Source organism: Capsella rubella, unplaced genomic scaffold (assembly GCF_000375325.1).
Source record: "Capsella rubella cultivar Monte Gargano unplaced genomic scaffold, Caprub1_0 scaffold_2, whole genome shotgun sequence".
Taxonomy (NCBI): Eukaryota; Viridiplantae; Streptophyta; class Magnoliopsida; order Brassicales; family Brassicaceae; genus Capsella; species Capsella rubella.
Genome location: NW_006238922.1, coordinates 13,053,189 through 13,076,380, shown reverse-complemented (window position 1 = coordinate 13,076,380; position 23,192 = coordinate 13,053,189). Strand labels below are relative to the sequence as shown.

Here is a 23,192-nt window from a genome sequence, read left to right as displayed (position 1 = left end):
GTAATGTAACGGAGCTTGCCAACGGAAGTGTTTCTTTATTCATCATATAAACATATTTTTTGGGTTATTGTTAAAAATTTATTTGAGTTCAGTTCTCACGAGCTGTGTCGAGATTTGGATCCATACAAAATCTCCACGACGCTGCTGCTTCACTCTCTCTCTCTCTCTCTCTCTCTCTCTCTCTCTCTCTCTCTCTCTCTCTCTCTCTCTCTCTCTCCCACTGTTTCAGCTTCAAGTCTTTACAAGTATAGTCACAGAGATTAAAAGAGAAGACAAGCCAACAAGATTGAACAAGACAATCTGATTTCGGATTTCCTTGACGGGTATTGAGATTTTTAATCGTCCTTCTGTAAATACAAGTGCGTATTCTTCAACACCAACAACACTACTGCAAGGGGGGCAAAAAAAAAGGTTTTTCTTTTTCTCACTCTCTTTTACTCGTTCGTGTCGGATTCATCTTTCTTGATTTGATTCGATTGGGTGTTTCTTCCCCTGATTTCTGGATTAATCTGGGGGTTCTTTTTCTCCATTTTTTCTGGGTTGTCGTTCGATTTCGATTTGCTTAATCTTATCAAAAGTCGAAAATTTTAAGTTACTGAGATTTGTCAAATCTGATTCTGATTCCATGTGTGTTCAAGAAGTTTACCATTTCATCTCTCTCTCTCTCTCTACTCAGAATTCGTGGATCTGCTTATGCAAAATTGGAAAATTTCTAAGTCTTACTTGTTTTGTTAGAAACGCGTGATCTCAAGTTGCTGAGATCTCTGATTGTAATATTGTATTCAGCTCTATCTTATATTTATCCTAAAGCTTCAATTTTTGTTTTTTTTTTTAATCTTCCAGCTTCTAATCTCTCTGATACGACTTGAACTGGTTTTTTGTTATTACAGGGATCTTAGATTTATAGCAAGAGAATAAAATGTCAATGCCACTACAACGTGGCATCTCTGGAGTACGAGTTTCTGATAGCAGTGATGATTTGAGAGACTCTCAAATGAAAGACAAAACTGATAAAGAAGATTTGGCTCGAGGTCGTTCTACGGAATCCCACTTAACCTTGAGGTTTCCTTTTGCTTTCCTCTTTAGTAATCACTCTTCTTCCAAACATGGCGGCGAAAACGGCTTCCCTGCTGATCCGTATAGTGCAAGGAGTAGACACAGATTGATGCTCATGTTTCTTAAGATCAGTTTGGTTCTTATTGTCGTTGTTGCCCTAGCTGGATCTTTCTGGTGGACCATTTCTATTTCGACTTCATCCAGAGGTCATGTATATCACAACTATAGGAGACTACAGGAGCAGCTTGTTTCAGACTTATTGGATATTGAGGAGATTTCTCTTGGTCCTAATAGGTGGAAGGAGCTGGAATATTGTAATATAGAATCTGAGAATTTTGTTCCTTGCTTTAATGTTTCTGAGAATCTTGCTCTGGGTTACTCCAATGGTGATGAAGCTGATCGCTTTTGTGGCCCTGGATCAAAGCAAGAATGTTTAGTTTTGCCACCCGTGAAATATCGTGTTCCTCTTAGGTGGCCCACTGGTAAAGATGTCATCTGGTATTCTAATGTTAAAATTACTGCTCAAGAAGTTGTGTCTTCTGGTAGCATAACCAAGAGGTGAGGGATTGTTGCTTCTTTGGTCTCTCTTGCTAAACTTGACTAGTTCCATTGCTCAGCCTCGCTTCTGCCTTTTTGTCTTTTCCAGGATGATGATGATGGAAGACGACCAGATATCTTTCCGGTCAGCATCTCCTATGTCTGATGAGGTTGAAGACTATTCCCATCAGATCGCTGAAATGATCGGGATTAAGAAGGATAACTTCATAGAAGCTGGTGTAAGTCACACATTCAAAAGAGTTAAACCTTTATCTCTTTCATCTGTTCAGTTTTTTTATTTGCTATTTTCCTTGATATTGTTTCAGGTGAGAACTATCTTGGATATTGGGTGTGGTTATGGTAGCTTTGGGGCACATCTACTGTCCAAACAGATTTTAACCATGTGCATAGCAAACTATGAAGCGTCGGGTAGCCAAGTTCAGCTAACACTCGAAAGGGGTCTCCCTGCGATGATTGGTTCTTTTATATCAAAGCAATTGCCATATCCTTCTCTTTCCTTTGACATGTTGCATTGCTTAAGATGTGGCATTGATTGGGACCAGAAAGGTAACAATTTAACGACACCCCAGAATGATTTTTCTCATGTCTTAACCAGATGGAGGACTGAACTTTGCTGTTTTAATCTGCTGTGTAGATGGGCTTCTCCTTGTAGAAATCGATAGGGTTCTCAAACCCGGTGGTTACTTTGTATGGACATCTCCACTCACAAACCCTCGTAACAAGGATCATCTTAAAAGATGGAACTTTGTTCATGATTTTGCTGAAAGCATCTGTTGGAAACTTTTATCTCAGCAAGACGAGACAGTTGTTTGGAAAAAAACAATCAAAACCAAATGTTACAGTTCTCGGTCAGTGACACACACACACTAGAATTGTATTTCAGAACCTGTATGAGCTACATACATATTGCTATCTATCAAGTCTTCTTAGAATGAATGCTTTGCCTATAAACAGGAAACCTGGGGTGGGACCTTCTGTATGTACCAAAGGGCACGACGTTGAGTCTCCTTATTACAGGCCGCTTCAGATGTGTATTGGTGGAACACGAAGCCGGAGGTGGGTTCCCATTGAAGGCAGGACAAGATGGCCTAGCCGGTTTCATATGAACAAGACTGAACTTTCATTATATGGTTAGTCTCCTTGGTTACAGTTGCTTCTGAATCCATATTGTCGGCAGTTTTTGTTTTCTCATATTTGATTTTGGGGTTGGTTCAGGTCTTCACCCTGAGGTGCTTGGAGAGGATGCTGAGAACTGGAAAATAACAGTAAGAGAATACTGGTCTCTCTTGTCTCCCCTGATATTCTCTGATCATCCCAAGAGACCTGGCGATGAAGATCCATCACCGCCTTATAACATGCTCAGAAACGTATTAGATATGAATGCTCAATACGGTGGTCTCAATTCCGCATTGCTGGAAGCAAGGAAATCAGTATGGGTCATGAACGTGGTCCCTACAGCTGGACCTAACCACCTCCCCATGATCCTTGACCGTGGCTTTGTCGGAGTGCTGCATGACTGGTGAGTCCAAAAGTCAGTTGGAAGAAACAAAACTGGTCATGAATGTTTCTGAACATGAACATGTCTTTTTCTTCAGGTGTGAGCCATTCCCGACGTACCCGAGAACATATGATCTGGTGCACGCAGACAATCTCTTGTCGCTTCAGACAAGTCAGCGCCGAAAAGGATGTTCACTTCTTGATATGTTCACAGAGATTGACCGATTGCTTCGTCCAGAGGTACACAATTTGTTAACTTTGAAAAGAAGAACATTATAGTTCTTGAGGGTTCTGCTGTAGCGATAACGAAAACTTTGGTGCAGGGATGGGTGATAATCCGTGACACGACGCTTCTGGTGGAAAAGGCGAGAGCGTTGGTAACGCAGTTGAAGTGGGAGGCTCGAGTAATAGAGGTTGAAAGCAGCAGTGACCAGAGACTTCTCATCTGCCAAAAACCTTTGACCAAAAGACAACAATCAATCTGAAGAAGAACATAGACACAGGTTTTTCTCCACTATTTAAAATTTTTTGTTCCAAGCCTCACATTTTTGGAATCAATCAAATCCTCCAAACTGTGTTGGCGATACGGGGAAGAAAGGAGAAAGAGATGAAAATATATCCCGCCGGGGACGTAAGACCACCGGTGAAATTTCTTTATCTGGTTTCGTGAGTTTCCCATTTTACAGAATCTTAGATATATTTTTTTTCTTTCTTATATGGCTTTGGTTCTACAACTTTTATTATACAAAAAAGAATATGATTCATATTTGTGAAGATGTTTATGAAATAAGTTGAAAGCTTCTACTAAATCTTCACTACTTGGTTCGTTTGTTAACCGAATCCGATATATTTTAATCGAAACAGTGTACCGTACCGGAAGTGAAAGTATACTCTTGTCAAACCCGAGATTAGTTACGATTAAATCGTATTTCTGGTTAAGAATTAAGAATCTCCGAAATTAAGTTGAACCGGATCAACTCAAAAAAGGGTAAATCAGAATGAAACCGAACCGGAAACATAAGCGTTAGAAACACACAGATTCTCCCATGAGAAACAGAGGTCGATAATTCAAAGAATAGAGATGACTTTGTTTGAGCTTGAAGATGGAGAACATTAAATGGTGGTATGGTGGAGATCTTTTTACGTTGGCCAATTCATAAGTTCCATACAAAAAAAATTGAGATTTTCAATGCGATGGTGTCTCTGCAGCTGAAGTTTTTCTTAGCTGATGTTGGCTTCTGCTTTTGGATCCACGTCCCTTTCCAGTGTGGCCTCGGTGGTGAGCGCTAGGGGAGGCTGATCCCACAACTTTCTTGGTGGATGTTCTTTTGCGTCGGTGGTGCAGAGAATCTCCGCCACCAAACGCAGCTCTCGCTACACTATCTTTAAGAACTTCCCGAGCTCGTTGTGGCTTAATGAGCTGCTTGTTAAGATACACTAGCTTGGGAAGAAGGCTGGAGACAGTCTTTCGCAGCTGGTCCTCACCTACGTTGTTCTGAATCGGGTTTCCAAGGATGTTCAGAGCGACTAGAGAGTTGTAGTTGGCAACGAGCTGGCCTATTGCTTTGGTGGTGGCGATCTTGTTGAAGCTAAGATCGAGAACAATGAGTTTCAGTAGTCTGTGCAAGCCTTCTACATTGCTGATCTTGTTCCCCGCGAGGTATAGTTCTTTGATCAGTGTGCAGTTTGATAAACCTGATCAACAGCTTTTGGTTAAGACAGGTAAAGCAAACAAGCATTTTGTAAATTCTGCTTAATGACTGCAATTTTACCTTGTCCGATGCGCGAAATACGATTGTAACTTAGATCGAGTACTCTTAGGCGTGACAAATCTCTCAGTCCTTCTATAACACTGATCTTGTTCTTGGACAGGTTCAACGCGTGAAGGCCCCTTGGTAGCGATGCAGGAGTAATTTGAACTGCAATGAACAATGATTAGTAAGCATCACACACACACACACTTTGTAAATCTTTTAACCAAGAGAGTCTACCTATGAAGTTGTTAGATAGGTCAATCGACTTGAGGCTAGTGAAATGTGAGATGCTTGGGATCGCTTTCAAGCCTATGCTCGAGATGTGAGCCACGCTCGAGGATTTGCTCAGCGATTGGATTAGGCTATTTGCATGCACTATCTCTTCTGCGACATTTCCGGAATGAGCCATATTTCTTGAGGGTGATCTCTCGGTATTAGGAGAGGTTTGTAAGCTGGCCAAGACATCCTTATCCTCGGTTACTGAAACTGCGGTTTCGACAGCGAGGCCTTTTACCCACTCGTCTACTCGCTTCATTGAAGAGGATTCCGCAGAGAACGCTACCCACTGATTATGACGAGGCCATAAGTTTGATGGCTGGTTGGTGAACTCAGCACAATTGTTTGTAGATTCGTCATGGCTAGATTGGTTGTGCTCAGCAAAGTCAGAGGTATATCCAGACTGATGGTTCTTGTTCAAAGGTTGTGACTTTAGCGAAACACGATGTTTGTGAAGGTTCCTATGGCTCCATAGGAACAGTTTCCACCAGAGCCGCCGGCTCCCAGAGGGAAGTATCTGCATCGACGAGTGTTTCTTGAGCATCACTCTATCTGCACTTCTATGAGACCTCACTGATTCAGAACCAACTGGAACGGTCTCTCTCAGGTCATGGAGATCAGAACCTTGGAACCGGCCATTGAACTTGCTAAGAGTGGAGCAGGATCGTTTAAGCTTAGGAGAAGTCACCCAAGCCGTGGCTCTGCCTAATCCTGGATCGCTAACGTGTCCATCTTCGTCGTCGTCGTCATCATCACCATTCTCAGAAGTATCTGTAACTTCCTTAACAATCTCCTTGGTTTTAAGAGATTTAGGAAACTCACGGTTCGTTGAATCCTTGTCGTCGCGTTCATCTTCGCCATCATATGTCTCGTTCTTGGTAGAACTGTCCTTGTCGTAGGTTGCGATGTTAGGCTCATCATTGTCCAGAGGCTTCACTGGCTCCTCATGAAGTCTGATCTGAAGGAGTCTCTGTGTTTTCGGTGGCAGAGGCTTTGAATTCCCCTGTTTAAAGTCAACGGAACGAGTTCAACGCAAAATCCAATTCACCGGAAAAAAAGTGACAAGAATATTGTAAATACGTTACCTTATTTTTCTTTCTACGGATCAATCCAGCAAAGCATGGGAAAACCTTCATTGTTTTGTGGCAAATAAAAAATAAAATCAGCCGTAATCTATTGGAAGTTGCGAGAGCACCAAAACGATGAATATAGAAGAAGGAGAAATAATGCCGGAAAAAAAGGAAACACTTCTTGATCCGACCAACGCCGAACCCGCGTATGTGTCGGCCAGAGTTAAAGATCGCCTTACTTGTTTCTGTTTCACCAATACAAACGAGACCACAGCCACTAAACAGAGAATAAGAAGAAGAAGAGAACAGAAGGATAGACGAAGGAAGAGAGAAGACTGAGATGGACGGGTTAATGACAGAACATGCAAGAGAGCCACATGTGACTAAATCTATGGTGTTTTCGTTAACTCTTAAAGACAGAGATAAAGATGTGTGTATACGTATTTATATAATTCCTTGTTCACTTTCAATTTTCAACCAATAAAATTATAATTTTATTATTTATTTTCCTTTTTGTTTGTAAAGTCTTAATGTACTCGAAGTCCTATAAGATTATTATTTATTTTCCTTTTATTTGTAAAAGTTTAAAGTATTCCAAGTCCTAAAAGAAAAATGTATTCTAAAGTCCATGTGTATTTTATGCATTTAGGATTAGGAAGGGACTAGCTAAGTATGAATCCGCGGCTAATACACGGAGTTCTTATAAAAAAAAAATATTCCGTATAACAACAATAATGTTAGAATAATAATCGCAAATGCATTGAGGAAACATGATTAGTTGGTGAGCAAAAATATGCAGATGTTTCTAGTTTATGGTAATGCGTTCGTTAATCAGTGTTTTTTAAAAACTTTGAACATTAAATGCGAACATCTCTTTTATGTTAAAGATTTCGAGGTTATCTAATTGCATATCTTTGGATTAATTAATATACACTGTGTGTATATATATATAAAAGGATAAAAACAAATATTTTTTTTTACTTTATACTCCATTTTATTACAAAATTTACAAGCATTAATAGATATGTATGTGCTGAAAGATTTGGAAATAAATTCTCATGGATTTGAAGTGTAAACTTTTAATTAGGTACTAAAATCCAACACTATCATCACATCTAAAAATGATAAAATTCCTATACGTTAGAGTTTTAGAATATTCGTATTTCCTTTTTATTAATAAAATGAAAGTTATACTTTATCCTAATAATAAGGTAGAGAAATCAAAATCAAATTTTATATATGTATATATTTTTTTTGTATTTGTTTGTGTGTTGATAGAGAGAGAGTCTAAAGAAAAAGACGAACAAATGAAGAGAGAAGAGAAACAAGAGAAGGTGAAAGCATCAGGTCCGGTTTTGTTGCGTCCGGTAGCCGCAAGTAACTGCGACCATCGAAGTCTCTCCTACTTTTGTAGTCCACCCAATCTCTCATATGGACTCTGCCAGTCTCCCAAGTCCCACCCAATCTCATACTCAGCCGTCGATGTCAGATATGTAATGGGTTCCACGCAGCTGTTCTGATGACGTGGTTAGATATCAATGGTCGAGACTATATCCAAGTGATGGTCCCTTATGTCGTGTCACATGCTCCTGACGGACCAAAACACTCCAAATCAGTTTAGAAACAAAAAAGTTATAAAAAAAAACTACAACAACTCACACATGACAGTATATTATCCCACCGCATTATTGCAATAATACAAACTACTAACTAATGAAGTTAATGATATAAACGTACGACTACTGTAATTTACATCACGCTTAATGAAATGGAATCACGCTTAATGAAATGGAAAAAAAATCAGGTTCTAACTAAAATATATATATATAACTCCATAATTGTACGAGGACAAAAGAATAAGATATCTGATACATTATTTAGAATTTTAGTGCTTTTTCCTTGAGGGAAAATGACATTTCCTTTTCGTTTCTAGGATTCCCCTTTCACTTTCTTACGAACAAAAAACAAAAATTATATATGAAACTTGGCTCTTTACACAAACTATATTCAAAACAAATCGAAAGGGTAGGTTGTAAGAGAAAACATACAAAGTGAGACGTCACGTAACGTTAGCGATATAAGAGTTTATAAACATGTTGTCCTTGTTTTCAATTATACGTGTCGTTTACAAGTTGCGTTAACATACTCCATGAAACATTTTGTTATGTTATAACCTCCACATATATAAATCTTATTTATTAGATAATCTGGTGTTGTACTTTGTATCATATTTCGCTTGATTAATAAAACTCCAGTTGACAAAAAAAAAAAGAAGATAATCTGGAGAATTGACGCAACATACTAATATACTTTTCGGACGACTTCCCCCAACAATTTGTTACAAATATATAGAAGACTAGTTAAAACGGTGTCACACAGAGTTGAGAAAGCATTATGATATTGTTAATCTGAAACGCTATTTTATACAATCGTTTCTCGTTCGGCCGAGAGTGGGTGACTGAAACGGTGTCACACAGAGTTGAGAAAGCATTATGATATTTGTTAATCTCATCTTATTGGGTCATATGTTTGGGCTTTTAAAACCCCAAATTATAGTGCAGGTGTATTGACTTATCCACTCATTTTTACTTGTGCCCATATTCAAGCCTTAATAAGTAAGATTATTTATTTTTACTTTTTTTTATTGCTAAGAATTAATTAAATAAGATTAGTTTCTTTTGCATCCTATCTTATTATATTTTTCTATATATTTCCGTTTACATTTTTGGAAACACATATCTAGATATATTAAATTTAAAATTTAATTAGTAAAAAAATGTAGATATATTTTTCATTTTATAAAACAACACCTCTCTATATCTTTCATTGCTTTTCCTTTTTAACCAACTTATTATTATTTTTTTCAATCCTTTATTACAATCTTAGTTGTATTTTATTTTATTTTAGTCTAGTACATTTTTATCAACTAATAAACAAAATCTACACAATCTACAACCATATATTACATTTCTATCAAAGCATCCCTTGATTCTTCACATAAGAAACAAAGTCCGTGAAAAATAGGAGATTGTCGAAGTTATGAAAAATGAGAGAGAAAAACTTATTTATTTGGCTAAGCTCGCCTGCAAAGCTGAAAGATATGATGGTATGTATATACATGTCCTCACATATTTGCCCTTTCCAAACTGATAGTTGTTTTGATTTATTTCAAAACTACTGAAAATTTTATGTGGTTAAATTATATCATATTGGTGTATGTTTTTTTTCATGTTGTCAATGGTTTGTTAAGTTTGTCTTAAAGCAAAAACTTATTTTGATTCAAATCGTCTGATAATTACAAAAGATGTTACTTCTGTCATTGTATTACTCTTGCATACAACGAAATCATATAGTTCGTTATGTCATACATGTATGTTCTCGTAACTTAATTGAGAGTAGTATTTGATAAAAAAAAATAAAAAAGAGTAGTATAGTATTGATTCTTTTTTCAATTTAAATTGTCGTGGTATAGATGTGATGAAAGCGATGAGAAAAGTGTGTGAGCATGATAAAGAGCTAAGCGAAGAGGAGATATTTCTATTGAAAACTGGGTACAAGAATGTGATGGAGACTAAGAGAGCTTCATTGAGAGTAATATCATCCATTGCAAAAATAGAAGCCGAGAAAGGAAACGACCAAAAAGTGAAAATAATCAAAGAAAAACAAGAAATGGTTAAAGATGAATTTTTCAATGTTTGTAATGACATTTTGTTTCTCATTGATGCTCATCTCATTCCATCAACTACCAATGTGGAATCAACTGTCTTTTTTTACAGAATGTAAGTTCCAAAACCATCATCATCATCTTCTACTCCTTTTTTTATTTGGTTATCTATTTGTTAGTTTTATTTTTGGTATATGTAGGAAAGGAGATTATTTTCGATATATGGGAGAGTTTGGTTCTGATGCTGAAAGTGAAGAAATTGCTGACGGTTCTCTTGAGGCATATAAGGTACTCCTCATTCAACCATGTTTTTTTTCCTCCTCAACTTTGATATTTTGTTTGTTGATTGTGTTTCTTTGTATATATAGAGATTTTGGAAAAGAGATGAAAGTGATATTTACTTTGTAGGTTGCAATGGAAATGGCAGAGAATAGTTTAGAACCCACCAATTTGGTTAGACTTGGGTTGGCTTTGAACTTCTCGGTTTTCACTTATGCGATTCTTAATTCCACTGAAAGGTAATATAAATTAAGAGCTGTATTATAGAAAATCCCATCATGAAAAATTATGTACATATTAGTTTTTATATTTATTTTTTATTGATTTTTAATTTTGAAAAGCATAAGTTCTTAGAGTTGAATAATAGTAGTAATATAACCACTTGAATATACAGAGCATGTAAATTGGCTAAACAAGCTTATGCAGAAGCAATTGCCGAATTCGATGGCCTTGACAAGGAAAAATACGAAGAGAGCATATTTATCATAGATATGCTGAAATATAATCTTTCTGTGTGGTCGTTAGACAAAGCTTTTGATAATGAAATCCCGAAAAACAAGAAAGACGATTAGAACATGTCTTTTGGGACTATGAAGTTTGATATGAGATTATTATTAGACTCATAGCTTGTGTTAATAAGGTTTGATATTTGTATACAGAACTAATTTTAAGAGTCTTCTTATTAACAACAACTCATATAAACTCAAATAAATCATTGCTGCTTTGTATATATGTTTTTAAAGTCTCCTCCTATATATATTTGCTTTTGAGTTGGCTTCAAAATATGTTTTTACATCATATTTAAAATGTCGAACACGTAATGCATTGGGTTATATTATTAACTTAGACAATGAAATCTGACGATAGACAAAGTTTTACATCTAGAATACTGTAGTAATAACTAATAGGTTAGCTACCAACATTATCTACCAATTTGGTTTTTTAATTGGTTGTCCTTGTAACGTGTCCAAAACTTTAATGAAAATTAGGTTTTATCCATTGACATACATATAATTCAAATAATTGTGTGAAAAAGTATGTATCTTCTTCTTGTTCTTGTTCTAGAGAGTATTGGCAGATTCAAGATCTGTGCAAACTTTGACAAAGAAAAGACTCTCTTATAACCAAATTTGACAAAAGCTTTCTTCTGTCGTTAAGCAAAGTCTATATTTGGGGCTTGACAACATCTTGGGCTCAGTCTAATACTTTTAAGGGTATTGAAAATGAAGTTGGCCTTTGTACTCGAATTTAATTCCCCAACCTACTACACACTGTCGCAACCTTATTATTGTTGACACTAAAGACTTAACCCCCACGTGCCTCTCGATATCGAGGATACAAAGATTTTTGTAAAACATTGATAGCCATCTGCATCTACTTTTTCTCACAAATATTCATAATTTGTATTCGATTGTACCCACCAAACTAACCCTCTCCAATCTCTTTTTTTTTTTTTTTTTTTTTTTTTTTTTTGGACAATCCCTCTCCAATCTCTATACATAATAGTTAGCGAGACACAACACACTTTTACGCATAATCGACATTCAATTATATTTAATAATCCAAACTCTTGTATACAAAAATCCCTCCGACCAATAAAAATATATGCGAATGGAATCTTTTTTGCTTTTACTTTTAAAATCGAGTTTACATGAGAATTAAACAATATATATATATATATATATATATATATATACGAGTAACGATAAAAACGTTTTTATACTAACATTTTCATCACTATAAAAATTAGAAATCCTAATAAAGTTTGTTAACATTGTGATTCGCGCGACTCCACTGTTTATAACTTATAACCACATTTGAAATTTAGTCTCCTTAGATTAATTAATATAGAAATAAATGTACTGATTCGTACTTCGTAATAAATCCCTTCAACCAATACCAAGAAAACCATACACATACACAAACTCTTTTATTTCTTTGTATCTCACACTTACATTTTTATTCATCTGTGTGAAATGAAAGGTTGCTTTAGCTTGTCCGAAGCAATAGAACGAACCTACAAATCCGGTTTCAAAAGATCCGGTCTACGACCCGTTACCATCGATTTGAAAGACGGGACCGTTGTCAACTTCTGGGTATCCAAAACCCAACCCGACTCCAAACCAAAACCCAATCTCCTCCTCATCCACGGCCTCGGAGCCACTGCCATCTGGCAATGGTACGACGTAGCTCGACGACTCTCTCGTCATTTCAACCTCTACATCCCCGACCTCGTCTTCTTCGGCGGTTCCTCCACCACCCGACCCGAAAGATCCGACATTTTCCAGGCCCAAACCCTCATGAGGGCTTTAGAAGCCCAGTCCGTCAAAAAATTCAGCCTCGTGGGTCTTAGCTACGGCGGGTTCGTTGGCTACCGAATGGCGACCATGTTCGGAGACGCCGTGGAGAGGGTGGTGATATGCTGCGCCGCCGTTTGCGTGGAGGAGAAAGACATGAAAGCCGGCGTTTTCAAGGTGTCGGATCTTGATGAAGCCTCGAAGATTCTTGTGCCGGAATCAGTGAAGAAGCTCAGGGAGCTTATGGGTTACATCTTTTACAGACCGGCGTTGGCGAGACTGGTTCCTACTTGTCTCCTCCATGATTTCATCGAACATGTGAGCTACTTTCTTCTTTTTTCTAACTTGTTTATTCGAATCATGTCACGCCACGTGCTATATGTCTGAAAGAACCTGGAAAAATCTAAGGAAGTGGGGGAGGGGGGGAATATAGTTTTTTAAAAATAGTACCTGGAATACGATTTCAACTTTTAAAGATTCTAAAACTTTTTTCTTTTTTAACCAAGATAATGTACTTAATTGTCAACTTGGAGTTCTAGATCAAACTGGTCTGGTTGGTCTTTTCTGAAATTTATATATCAACATAATTCCAATTTTAGATCCTATAACTGCGAAACGAGTAAGGTTTTTTCCATATAATATTTCTAGTAAAATGTAATTAGTGCAAACAATGTGAAACGAAACAGGCAATGACTCGAGATAATATGGAAGAGAAGAGAGAGATGATCAAAGCGATACCAAAAGACAGAATAATCTCAGAGATTCCAAAGCTCACACAGGTTCTGTCCTCTTCCTCTCAAGTTTTGTCGTAATAATCTTCACTGTTGTATAAAATGCAATTAACTAACGATCTTTTAAATGATTGGATTAATTGTACTGCAGCCAACATTGATAATATGGGGAGAGCATGATCAAGTGTTCCCATTGGATATGGGGAAGAGGCTTAAGAAGCATATAGGAGATAATGGGAGACTCGAAATCATAAAAAACACTGGCCATATTTTCAACTTTGAGAAACCCAAAATATTTATCAAACATCTCAAATCTTTTCTCCTAGAGACTAAACCACAGATTCCCGTCTCTAATGAAAATGTTTGAAGCTTTCGTCATCTCTGGTTTTGATTACCATCTCACGTATTTTGAAAGTTTTAACAATATATATATTCTTGTCAATTATTTGTATCAATATATGCTTATGTCCAAATATTTGACTTTGTTTTCCAGAAGATCATTCCCGTCCATAACATACACAAATAACGCAATCAAGCTTATCATCATTCATAATCAGTCCTAACGCGGAACACGATTTACTCGAAACTAAAATTAACCACCCGAATCTTTTTATAAAAGATTTTAAGTCCAAATCATCAGTACTGATTATAAACATTGGTTGGTTAAATGGGACACTGAGAGCTATGTACCACGAACTTGCCAAAAATTTAGGATGCTCCTGGAAATTCCAATGACCCATCAAAGCGACATTTAAGTTGGTCTAGACCAAAAATTTTGTAAATATGTTAAGATTGTGTACCAAAGAGAGAGATAATCTGCAAAGAAGGAAGAACTCCTCTGCAAATTATAAAAATCCCTCTCATAATGGCAGATTGATATGTGCCTCCAGAACAAAGCTAACAAGAATGGATCTTGCTGCTGAAAGAAGAGGCATCTTTCTCTTCAAGATACTACCACACTAATGAAAACAGAACAAAAAGAACACTAACTACCCAAAACCATTTGAAAAAAAATAAACGAGAACGCTTCGGCTTTGAGAACCAATCAAGGACATGATTTTGTGAACAAGGAAGAACATTGGTATATATACAGGCCGCCTCCAGTTTCCTCGCTTCAGAAGCCCTAATCTCCCTTTAGGTCTAACGTTTTATGGGCCTTTTCAATGAAGCCCGGAAAAAATTGTAAGCCTGCTGAAATATGAATGGGCTTTTACTTTAATCCCCATACAGCTGTAACCCTGCTCATATATAAATGGGCCTTTCAATGAAGCCCATCCAAATTGTAAGCCAGCTGATATATGAATTGGCCTTTTCAATAAAGCTCAGAAAAATTGTAAGTCTGCTATTACATGAACGGGCCTATTCAATAAAGCCCATAAAATTGTAAGCCTGCTGTATGAATGCATTTCTGAATGAATGATTGTTTATTTTCTGTTAGTATAAGGATGAAAGAGAGAGAGAATAAACTGCTATTCATGTTTCCAAGAACAAATTGAAACAAATTTTAAAATCGTCTCCTATCTCTGTTGATGTATTAGGTTTGTCAAACAAACTAGTATAATAGCCCTATTAAATAACTCCTATCCTTGAAAAGGCACACGTAACCCAAGAACTAGATCCAACTGAACTGGACTCTAAAGAATCATATAAGTGAATCAAAGCAAGCTCCAGACGCAATATAAGCTTCAGTCTTGGGTTGAGTTATCATCTAAATCGGATAACAATGCAAGATATGTCATCCTTACTGTTTCTTTTCAATGCTTCGGGTATTAGTTGCTTTGCTGCTTCCTTTGGATCTCTCAACTTCTTAGTTATATCAACAGCTTCTTGGTTTGACATCACCTGTTCAATAAGTTTCAACAAATGTTATTCTATTCCCATTAATCAACTTGAGCAACATTATTTGTCTTTACTCAATGTCCAGACTAATAAACAAGTAATATTTTAACCGCCATTTTACCTTAGAAATACCGTCGCTAGCCAGAATAAGGAAATCTGTGTGACTGTCAATGGTAACATCCTTAATGTCTGGTTCTGCGTTCAGATATGGTTTGAGGTTTTTGTCTCCAAAGACACGAGACACAGCTAGTAAACCGTTCACTCGAGGAACATCTCCTGTTCAATTAAAAAGCATCAGAACCACCCTTATATAAACAATGATAAGATGAATAAAAGCAGTTGTTGAACAAACCTGGCCTGTTGGTTACAAATCCACCTTTACTCTCAATCATACAATATCCATGGAATTTTCTAAACATACAATATCCATGGAATTTTCTAAAATTTTAAACCTTATTACACATATTCCAATTTTTTAATATTTTGATCAATTCTATAATTGGAGCTCTTTTGCGATTTATCTTGAACAAAGTTATTCATTTTTCTATCACATTACACATATGACAAATTTCGTGTTAATTTATTACAATTCTGGAATACACGAATTATAAATGGTCAACGGTTAGCTGACTCATAGACAGACTTAAAGACTTTACTTTTGTTCCCGTATCTAGTTATGGGCCATAAATGGATAAAGCCCATGTGAATCATACTCATAAAAAGCTCGCATGTCCATTAGGGTACTAAAGTCGTCAGCAACCAAGACACATCTTCGTCTTCCTCGTTGCGAGAGAGCGAGAGAGCGAGAGAAGATGAGATTGATAGTGCACAACATGTTGTCTTGCAACATTAGAGGAGTGGTTAACAAGTTTCCTCTCCGTATCGAACCTGAGAAGGTAATCGTGAAAGAGGTCGATTTCAACCCGGATTTTCTCAAGCACATGATCGCCAAGATTGATTGGAAGGCTCTCGTGGACGGTGCACGTTCTATGGGATACCCCGAACTTCCCGATCACCCACCAACGACGCTTGAATCTGACGAATCCTTTCTCAGGAAATTTCACCACTCCTTACTCGAGCTTAACCTAGAGGAAGGCTCACTTGTCTGCCCAGAAACCGGTAGGAAGTTTTCGGTTAACAAAGGAATACCCAATATGCTTCTCCACGAGGACGAGGTTTAAATTAAGCATTGTGTTATAGACTGATTCATCTTTCATTACGTGTTATGGGTGATTTCTTTTAAGCTTTAGTACACTTCCAAAATCTTAATCTTGAAAACTTGTCATTCTACTTTAAGTACTATCTTCATACATTCGTAGACAAAATAACTTATTGAAGCCGAAGGCAATACCTGGAGACATGAAACAGAACATATCAAGCTTTTGGCAAAATAGACACAGATTGAGTTTAGTAATGGAAGAACTAATATGCAAACCTGGAGCAAGCTAGGTAAAAGACCAGCGTATAAAGCTGGGATCCCTCCTCTCTCAATGATATTGAATCCCATAGCTATAGCATTGAGCTTGTTTTTACCCATCTGCATCTGAAGCTGTCGTCTCACTACTTCAAACGGGTAAGTGGCTACTTCAGTACAGGCACCAGCAATAGCACCGTACATGAGAGTTCTGATGGGTCCTAACTCTAGCCGGTCTAGAGCATTGATTTCTTGTCCCTGCTGCTTCATATCTTTCAGCCTTTTCCGGCCTTCTGGTGTATGCAGATAGGATGATTTAAGAATGTCGTAAACGCCATAAAAAACTGCACCTGACAGAGCCATGCTTGCTATGGAAGGGACTAGACCCTTGTAGAGTGACAACAACCCTTCGTTTTGGATCATATACCGGAAAGCCCCTGCGATTCCGCCCAAGGTTTCTCCACCACGAGCAACTAGTTTGGTTCGTATCTGTGAGAGTAGATAAACACATTTCAGTCAAAATGGTTCCACATGTTTGTATTTGTCCTGTCAAAAACTGACACCAGATTTCTGTCACTCTGAAGCATAGAGCTTTCTCAAATTTTAATAGTTAGGGGAAGTACCCATTTCTGTCAAAAATGGTTCCACATGTTCTTCTCTCTCCGTTGAAAACTAAAGGCTACTAAGCTAGACTTAAAATGCCACTTTTCTAAAGCAGAGAAAATTCTTCATAATTAAAATGGTTTAAAGAGTAAGGAGGACCTACAGTGTCGAGTGGCAAGCAGAGTACAGTGGCAGTAATCCCAGCAGCAGCTCCGGCAACGAATCTTTCAAAGTTGGTTGCTTCTTGATTCCCAGCGATTCTAAGCAATTGCTTCCTATACGTATCGTAGGCACAAAAATTGACGGCTTTGAAAGGAGCGGTCCTCAATACATTGAGCAAATTACCTTTCCAGAATCCTGTCAAACCCTGCGTGGTCGCAATTGACTTAGCCACCACCAACAAATTCCTTTGTTCACCCCGAACTGTATATTCAAGCTTTAGTCTCTCAAGTGGCGCTAAGAATGTTCTGCCATCATTGGCAACAAAAAGAAGAACAAAAAAAAATGCAACATTAATACCAATACTAAAATTAAAGTCGAGATCATGGTTTTGGTTCAGGCATTTTATCAAACAACTTATATGCGCTCTAATCAACAACATATACTTTGAAACCATTGCAGCTACAGCACCAGCCCAGAGATGCTTCCTTGTGTTCATAGTCCCGCGTCTCCTCACTCCACCGATAACACTTGGCTTTCCATTGTCCTTCCCGGGAATTTCCGACAGAGCATTCTTAAACTGCTCCTCAGATCTGTCTTTGCTCAAGCTCACGGACAAGAACACCACGTTCTTACCGGAGCGGAGATGGGCTTTGTTTTTCGAGTAACTGGGAAAATGTAAGGGCTCTGAGTCGGAGCATTTGGAAGAGATCGAGTTGAAGAAGGAAGAGGAAACCCCTGGTGGCTCGAGAAACAAACCACCGGTGCTGAAGAAAGCTTCATCGGATAGATCGCTGAAAGAAGAAGAAGGATCGTGAGGATAGATATGGAGTCCTGACATTTGGATAACGAAGAAGCAAGTAAATTAGACTTTGTAGTTTGTAGTCATGAATTTGGAAATCGGCCTCCCAATTGTGGGTAGTTGGACCGCTGGAACCGTTTTTGGGCCTTGAATAATTTATTTAATTTCTTAAGGCTCCAAACGTTAAAGTAAAGTAAAGAAAGTAATTAGATATCCCTAATGCTGAAGAGGAAAAGGTATATGCTGACAGAATCTTCTGATTGTAATCATCTGATTCTGATTTCGGGTTGAAACTGTTGTCGATAACCAACTTTTTACTGGATGCACCTTTTTTTTGTCGATAACATGCTTATGATTGAATTATCACGCAACAACAGTAACACAAATCACTATATTTAACAAACAACAGTCACACAAATCACTATATTTAGACCAACATTATAGGCAGGTTTTAAGGGGGATTTAAGGGTTTTAATCAAAATAAATAAATCAAAAAACATTAATATTGCTAAGATACGTATGTTGGAGAAGATACATTTGGTAGGCTAAGAGACGCCACGTGGCGCAATCGGATTGGGTAAGTTTTTTTTTTTTTTTTTTGTGACATTACAATTTTTTTTTTTTTTTTAAATCATTTATTATGACATTACTAAATTACCTTTATATGTGTATAAAACTTTATATACTTTTCATAAATAGCGTAAAAATAAATTATAAAAACCTTATAAAAACCTTATAAAAACCGTAAAAACCCTTTTAAAAACCCTTTAAAAACCTTATAAAACTTATAAAAATGATTTAAAACTATTTAAAACATTTAAAAATATTTGTATCGAATCTCCCAGTAGTAGTTATTATATAGAAGTACCTTATAAACTATATAAAACTTTATAATTTTTATATTTAAAAAGGGTATTTTTGAAAATGGATAGATAAATGGGATATTTTTAAAAAGAGGTACACCAAAAGGGGTATTTCTAAAATATTATATGATTTAGAACCTTGAGACTGCAAAATCAAATCAAATCACTAACTGTTGACCATTAAGGAAGGAGGTTCATGCTTCTCTGGTATAGTTATCTCCGGGCTCCAACATTAAACCTGATGTTTCTGAATTCTAACCCTTCTTAATTATAGGTTTATGAGCAGAAGATGCAGAAATCTGAATCAAAGTCCCCTTTTCTTAGGCTTTTCTGTTTGGAAGTTTATCACTCACCAGAGTTTAACTAGCAAACAAGCTGATAAAACTTCATGATATCAGGGAGTTCAACTCACAAGCACCATGAGGAACTGAGACCAACTCAGATTCAAGCTGAAACTTAATTGAAAGAGTTACCAACAGTCATAATATTTTTGATAGCTCGACAAAGCTGCATGTTCCTGAGGCACTCACTATTCTGAAGGAACACACAAGAAATAGCGAGTTCAATCTCAAAGCCAAGCACGATGAGCACTGAGATAAGCTCAGAATCAGGCTGAAATTGAATTCAAAAGAGGTATGAACGGACAACAGTAGTTATCTAGCTTGATTGCAATATGAAGCATGGTGTTCAGTTAAAAACAATCATGAAGATGATTGCAAGAAGAATTCAGATCTCCAGAGGTCAAAAGTTAAGTGTTTAGACCTCTGGAGATATAAAAACTTAACTATCCGATTCTTATGTTGATGACATGAATTGATCCCTAGGCATTTGAGTAAACACCGAGTACAATCAAGCAACTCCTAGATAAAAAAATGTTTTACCTAACTCTAAGATCTCAGCTACACTATTAAAATGTTGGATCAGGCTCTTTAAAATCCTTATAGATTCCAACACAGACGTAGGTGATTTGGTTGAAATTTTGTTTTAGCAATTACAGATAATAAGCAACTGAGGTCTGATAAAGCGAGGATGATCCCATTTACATAAGAAACTGTTTCTGTTGAAACTGGAAATAGCTAAAGCTGATGATTCTAAGGGAGGGATCAAGTAGATCTGAGGAAGAAGACGAGGAAGAAAGTGGAAAGCAACAGTACCAGAACGACGTGAAGAAGCAGCTCCATTAAACCGCAAAGCTTAATCCGGTTCGTCTTATTCTTCTCCATGGCAAGCTTTCTCTTCAGATTCTCTATTTCTCTGCGCAACTCTCCTTCTTCCTGCTTCTGAACAAACCAACAGAGATGAGGATTTTCACATGGCAATTTCGTAATTACGCCGTATCGATTGTAGTAGTCAAAAATCGATTCAAATCGGAAAGAAGGATTTAACCTCGCCGGCGGAACCGATTGTGCGGGACGATGCGAGTGAATAGAGAAGCATCGTAGCTCTGGCGCAGCGAATCGCAACTCGATCTCGAGAAAATTCGTCTTTGCTTGTCATCGTCTCTCTCACTCCGTCTCTCTCTGCCTCTTTCTGTTTCTGGTTTTAAGTATTTACTCCTTTTTTTTTTAATAAACCCGCGACTTGACAGGTGTCGCTATATAACTAGTGGAGACTACCTGAAAAATGAAAATTTCCCACTTTAACACTTTCTTTCCCTCCAAAGGTCTCTATTTTTTTTAAAAAAAAACCGTAAAAAAAAAAAGCTCTGCAAAAATCTTATCGGAATTACCAATGGGTAACTTTGCGTCTGTCGCGATTGTTGTCGCCGGTTAAGCATCTCTCGGTTCTCATGGTAAGCTACCGATTTGTTTCTTTTCATTAAAATGTGTTGATCCTAGTTAATTATGTGTAGAGCACACACTCAGTAACTTAGTTTTTGATCAATGATTTAACAATTGTCAAACAACAGATTACTATGAGTTTTAAAGTCTTAGAGCTTCCATATTATAATAGCTACCAACGGATTTGCTGTTAATAATCAATGCTGGTTTGTGTTTTCTGCATTGGTACATCCTCGAAACCTTATTAAATTAGTAATCTATATTTGTCTAATGTTATCTTTTTCAGGTTGCATCTTGGCATTGTTCCCTCTACAAGGTTTTATATCTTTTTGCTGGAGCTTCTCTGGTTCACCGGTCTTTGTGGTTTTATTCCCTCACCTGAATCTCCCTGTTTTATCAGTATTAGCTTTATATGCTCTGTTTCAGCTTTTTAAGTAAAACACACAGTCTATCATCTTCTATTACAAAGACTTGTCAATAGTACAAAATTAAAGAGCATCGTGGCCTGCTGCTGCTACTGAATTATTACTTGTTTCAAAATTAACCTTTTTTACCTGCAAATCTCTTATTGATCGATAGTGACTATTTATCCTCAGAACTCAAACTCGGGTATATCTTACCTTGAATAAAGCTATCCATTAATGTTTTAGTGATATATATAGTTCTGATAACGTGTGTTTATTCCCAAGTACAATTCAGTGCAAATACTAATAGGCTAGAGAGATCTAAAGCATGATCGTTCATAGAAGCATATAATATATTCCTTCCGTACTTGTAGAGTATATATACATAACTTAGTCCATATCTAGTTCATATTCTTCCGTACAAATATCATAGATTTAATAACCCTGAAAGAGTCTAGCATAGGAGCCTAAGCAAATTTGATGGTTCAAATAGTTTTGTAGCGCTGTGATCTTGTGGGTGCATGAACTTGCAGTTGGGACAAACTGGATTTGATGTGCATAGCATAACCAGCATGTGGCATTTCATGCAAACTGTTGTTACCATCTCTTGCTCCTTGTGATCTACATCATCATCATCACCGCCTTCAAATGCAAGCCAGGACGGAGATCGGCTTAATCCTGTCCCAGTTATGCTCATCTTACTCGAGCTTGTCAGACTTTTACCGTTGGGAGACACTGTTTCATTGTGATTGGAAGATTTATCTCTCTTCGTTGTGGTTCTTGAAGGTGATCCCGAAGGTGAAAGGTTCAGCTCAAGGTCTAGGCTCATCTTAGGTCGTCCAACAATCACCGGATCTTTGGAATATGTCTTATGATCTTCAGATGTTCGTGAATCTTCCTGAAAATATGAGTAATTATGTTTTAGATGCATGTTTATCTGAATATTTTCACGCATAGATGTATATTTTATATTGAGAAAAATATAAGAGTAAATGATTATATACCTTAGCTTGCCAATCTGAAGGTAGAGGATTGTAGAGATGAAGTTCAAAATCAAAGGTAACTGAGTTTGGTCGTTCATTGAACAGAGTGCTCTGTGAATGATCTTCTTGCTTGCTCTTCTTGAATGAATTGAGCAACTCTTCTCCATAGATTGTGAAATCCCTCTTTCTAGAATAGAGGGTTCCTTCTTGTCGAGAAACCATTATTAGCCTCAGTCTTGGGTTACACGGAGTGGTTTATTATGCTTTTAAAGAAAAGTTTTTAAGCTCTTTGATCCTGCGAGGCAATGAGCAGATAGATAAGACTTAAAAGTGTATGAGAAGATCATCACTATATATATACTTGTAGGAAAATGTCCAGGGGAGTTATTGTCTCCACCGGTTCATATGGAGTAATTGAATTAGATACCATACAATAAATAAAAAATGGTTTGATAATTTAGATATATAATTCTTTTTTTTTTGTGGAAGAATAAAAATAAAGAGAGGGGAAGTAATGTGAAACATGATGTGTGAGTTCCAAGTTGGGTGTCTTCAATAACTCCAAACAGTCTCATTTAAATGCTAAGATGTGAAGTGCTAACCAACTTCTCTTTATGTTTTCGCTTTCTCCTCTACCATCATCATCATCATATATATATACTAGAAAGTTGCCCACGCGATGCGTGGGTTATATATGCAATATTAATTTGAAATATAAATTGAAAACTACATTTGTATAGTTTAATATGTAATTGTTAATATAGAACATATTTGTGTACATTATAAACAGTAAAAATAAATAAAATATATATTTGAAAAATATGAAACCGAATGAGATCAATACAAAGTAATACAGATTAGCACATATATAATATAGTAGGCAATTGTAAATTGATGTTAACTTTTTTTTGTGTGTACATTGTTAATATTAAAAGTAAACAAAACTCACATAATTTATGAGTATTGGTTTATCTCCCTAGTTTTTATCATTAGCTAGAAGTAAATTGAATTTTTAAAAAGATCAAGTTAAACTTTCCAAAATATCAATTTAAAATATTTCACCTGAGATATATGTTTTTTTTAAGACCTTATTTAGAAAAGCTTTTTCAATTTAGAAAATATTTCACCTGAGATATAAGAGCTTTTAAACAATAATTATATA

The 23,192-nt window shown here is 36.7% G+C and overlaps 9 protein-coding genes across 11 annotated transcripts; 4 read left to right on the top strand and 5 right to left on the bottom strand.

Moving 5' to 3' along the window:
• LOC17895642 (probable pectin methyltransferase QUA2) lies at positions 1 to 3,926 on the top strand. Of its 3 annotated transcripts, none has more exons than XM_006300564.2 (9): positions 1 to 411; positions 891 to 1,614; positions 1,703 to 1,832; positions 1,920 to 2,160; positions 2,249 to 2,462; positions 2,569 to 2,744; positions 2,830 to 3,133; positions 3,210 to 3,351; positions 3,435 to 3,926. In XM_006300564.2, exons 2-9 carry the CDS (start codon positions 920 to 922, stop codon positions 3,594 to 3,596), a joined length of 2,064 nt encoding a protein of 687 aa, XP_006300626.1. In that variant the 5' UTR covers positions 1 to 411; positions 891 to 919; the 3' UTR covers positions 3,597 to 3,926. The 3 variants fall into 3 exon arrangements, with proteins under 3 accessions (XP_006300626.1, XP_023644359.1, XP_023644358.1); XM_023788591.1 differs by lacking the exon at positions 1 to 411 and adding an exon at positions 632 to 770; XM_023788590.1 differs by lacking the exon at positions 1 to 411 and adding an exon at positions 632 to 778.
• A 163-nt stretch (positions 3,927 to 4,089) lies between these two features.
• On the bottom strand, positions 4,090 to 6,672 carry LOC17894982. Its single transcript, XM_023788592.1, has 4 exons — positions 6,227 to 6,672; positions 5,103 to 6,144; positions 4,884 to 5,030; positions 4,090 to 4,806 (listed from the first exon to the last, which is right to left on the bottom strand). The coding sequence occupies exons 1-4, from the start codon at positions 6,275 to 6,277 to the stop codon at positions 4,298 to 4,300; spliced, it is 1,749 nt and encodes a 582-aa protein (XP_023644360.1). The 5' UTR covers positions 6,278 to 6,672; the 3' UTR covers positions 4,090 to 4,297.
• Positions 6,673 to 9,204: 2,532 nt separating this feature from the next.
• On the top strand, positions 9,205 to 10,865 carry LOC17895654 (14-3-3-like protein GF14 epsilon). Its single transcript, XM_006301038.2, has 5 exons — positions 9,205 to 9,317; positions 9,684 to 9,990; positions 10,076 to 10,163; positions 10,284 to 10,393; positions 10,549 to 10,865. Exons 1-5 carry the CDS (start codon positions 9,251 to 9,253, stop codon positions 10,724 to 10,726), a joined length of 750 nt encoding a protein of 249 aa, XP_006301100.2. The 5' UTR covers positions 9,205 to 9,250; the 3' UTR covers positions 10,727 to 10,865.
• A 1,140-nt stretch (positions 10,866 to 12,005) lies between these two features.
• On the top strand, positions 12,006 to 13,624 carry LOC17895316 (uncharacterized hydrolase YugF). The gene is made up of 3 exons (XM_006302510.2): positions 12,006 to 12,769; positions 13,138 to 13,230; positions 13,334 to 13,624. The coding sequence occupies exons 1-3, from the start codon at positions 12,131 to 12,133 to the stop codon at positions 13,547 to 13,549; spliced, it is 948 nt and encodes a 315-aa protein (XP_006302572.1). The 5' UTR covers positions 12,006 to 12,130; the 3' UTR covers positions 13,550 to 13,624.
• Positions 13,625 to 14,886: 1,262 nt separating this feature from the next.
• On the bottom strand, positions 14,887 to 15,413 carry LOC17896081 (probable protein phosphatase 2C 17). The gene is made up of 3 exons (XM_006301673.1): positions 15,374 to 15,413; positions 15,143 to 15,297; positions 14,887 to 15,024 (listed from the first exon to the last, which is right to left on the bottom strand). Exons 1-3 carry the CDS (start codon positions 15,411 to 15,413, stop codon positions 14,887 to 14,889), a joined length of 333 nt encoding a protein of 110 aa, XP_006301735.1.
• Positions 15,414 to 15,573: 160 nt separating this feature from the next.
• Positions 15,574 to 16,317, top strand: LOC17895517 (multifunctional methyltransferase subunit TRM112-like protein At1g78190). Its single transcript, XM_006301715.2, has one exon. The coding sequence runs from the start codon at positions 15,750 to 15,752 to the stop codon at positions 16,200 to 16,202; it is 453 nt and encodes a 150-aa protein (XP_006301777.2). The 5' UTR covers positions 15,574 to 15,749; the 3' UTR covers positions 16,203 to 16,317.
• On the bottom strand, positions 16,211 to 18,089 carry LOC17895468 (probable mitochondrial adenine nucleotide transporter BTL2). Its single transcript, XM_006300260.2, has 4 exons — positions 17,644 to 18,089; positions 17,202 to 17,505; positions 16,457 to 16,924; positions 16,211 to 16,372 (listed from the first exon to the last, which is right to left on the bottom strand). The coding sequence occupies exons 1-4, from the start codon at positions 18,036 to 18,038 to the stop codon at positions 16,304 to 16,306; spliced, it is 1,236 nt and encodes a 411-aa protein (XP_006300322.1). The 5' UTR covers positions 18,039 to 18,089; the 3' UTR covers positions 16,211 to 16,303.
• Positions 18,090 to 19,784: 1,695 nt separating this feature from the next.
• LOC111831980 lies at positions 19,785 to 20,395 on the bottom strand. Its single transcript, XM_023787897.1, has 2 exons — positions 20,249 to 20,395; positions 19,785 to 20,142 (listed from the first exon to the last, which is right to left on the bottom strand). The coding sequence occupies exons 1-2, from the start codon at positions 20,357 to 20,359 to the stop codon at positions 19,966 to 19,968; spliced, it is 288 nt and encodes a 95-aa protein (XP_023643665.1). The 5' UTR covers positions 20,360 to 20,395; the 3' UTR covers positions 19,785 to 19,965.
• Positions 20,396 to 21,305: 910 nt separating this feature from the next.
• On the bottom strand, positions 21,306 to 22,372 carry LOC17894431. The gene is made up of 2 exons (XM_006302756.2): positions 22,052 to 22,372; positions 21,306 to 21,945 (listed from the first exon to the last, which is right to left on the bottom strand). The coding sequence occupies exons 1-2, from the start codon at positions 22,250 to 22,252 to the stop codon at positions 21,502 to 21,504; spliced, it is 645 nt and encodes a 214-aa protein (XP_006302818.1). The 5' UTR covers positions 22,253 to 22,372; the 3' UTR covers positions 21,306 to 21,501.
• Positions 22,373 to 23,192: the final 820 nt, after the last annotated feature.

Bases quoted from the DNA above. Each gene is read 5' to 3' on its own strand.
- LOC17895642 (XM_006300564.2), top strand. From the start codon at position 920: ATGTCAATGCCACTACAACGTGGCATCTCTGGAGTACGAGTTTCTGAT. The intron at 2,161-2,248 runs GTAACAATTTAA...TCTGCTGTGTAG, and splicing joins CATTGATTGGGACCAGAAAG to ATGGGCTTCTCCTTGTAGAA. The intron at 3,134-3,209 runs GTGAGTCCAAAA...CTTTTTCTTCAG, and splicing joins GTCGGAGTGCTGCATGACTG to GTGTGAGCCATTCCCGACGT.
- LOC17894982 (XM_023788592.1), bottom strand. From the start codon at position 6,277: ATGAAGGTTTTCCCATGCTTTGCTGGATTGATCCGTAGAAAGAAAAAT. The intron at 6,145-6,226 runs GTAACGTATTTA...GACTTTAAACAG, and splicing joins TCCGTAGAAAGAAAAATAAG to GGGAATTCAAAGCCTCTGCC. The intron at 4,807-4,883 runs GTAAAATTGCAG...GCTGTTGATCAG, and splicing joins TATTTCGCGCATCGGACAAG to GTTTATCAAACTGCACACTG.
- LOC17895654 (XM_006301038.2), top strand. From the start codon at position 9,251: ATGAAAAATGAGAGAGAAAAACTTATTTATTTGGCTAAGCTCGCCTGC. The intron at 9,318-9,683 runs GTATGTATATAC...GTCGTGGTATAG, and splicing joins CAAAGCTGAAAGATATGATG to ATGTGATGAAAGCGATGAGA. The intron at 10,394-10,548 runs GTAATATAAATT...TTGAATATACAG, and splicing joins ATTCTTAATTCCACTGAAAG to AGCATGTAAATTGGCTAAAC.
- LOC17895316 (XM_006302510.2), top strand. From the start codon at position 12,131: ATGAAAGGTTGCTTTAGCTTGTCCGAAGCAATAGAACGAACCTACAAA. The intron at 12,770-13,137 runs GTGAGCTACTTT...GAAACGAAACAG, and splicing joins TCCATGATTTCATCGAACAT to GCAATGACTCGAGATAATAT. The intron at 13,231-13,333 runs GTTCTGTCCTCT...ATTGTACTGCAG, and splicing joins AGATTCCAAAGCTCACACAG to CCAACATTGATAATATGGGG.
- LOC17896081 (XM_006301673.1), bottom strand. From the start codon at position 15,413: ATGATTGAGAGTAAAGGTGGATTTGTAACCAACAGGCCAG. The intron at 15,298-15,373 runs GTTTGTTCAACA...TTAATTGAACAG, and splicing joins ATTTGTAACCAACAGGCCAG to GAGATGTTCCTCGAGTGAAC. The intron at 15,025-15,142 runs GTAAAATGGCGG...CTTATTGAACAG, and splicing joins CTAGCGACGGTATTTCTAAG to GTGATGTCAAACCAAGAAGC.
- LOC17895517 (XM_006301715.2), top strand. From the start codon at position 15,750: ATGTCCATTAGGGTACTAAAGTCGTCAGCAACCAAGACACATCTTCGT.
- LOC17895468 (XM_006300260.2), bottom strand. From the start codon at position 18,038: ATGTCAGGACTCCATATCTATCCTCACGATCCTTCTTCTTCTTTCAGC. The intron at 17,506-17,643 runs GTATATGTTGTT...CAATGATGGCAG, and splicing joins GTAGCTGCAATGGTTTCAAA to AACATTCTTAGCGCCACTTG. The intron at 16,373-16,456 runs GTTTGCATATTA...TCATGTCTCCAG, and splicing joins TTTTACCTAGCTTGCTCCAG to GTATTGCCTTCGGCTTCAAT.
- LOC111831980 (XM_023787897.1), bottom strand. From the start codon at position 20,359: ATGACAAGCAAAGACGAATTTTCTCGAGATCGAGTTGCGATTCGCTGC. The intron at 20,143-20,248 runs GTTAAATCCTTC...TGGTTTGTTCAG, and splicing joins CAATCGGTTCCGCCGGCGAG to AAGCAGGAAGAAGGAGAGTT.
- LOC17894431 (XM_006302756.2), bottom strand. From the start codon at position 22,252: ATGGTTTCTCGACAAGAAGGAACCCTCTATTCTAGAAAGAGGGATTTC. The intron at 21,946-22,051 runs GTATATAATCAT...TCATATTTTCAG, and splicing joins CTTCAGATTGGCAAGCTAAG to GAAGATTCACGAACATCTGA.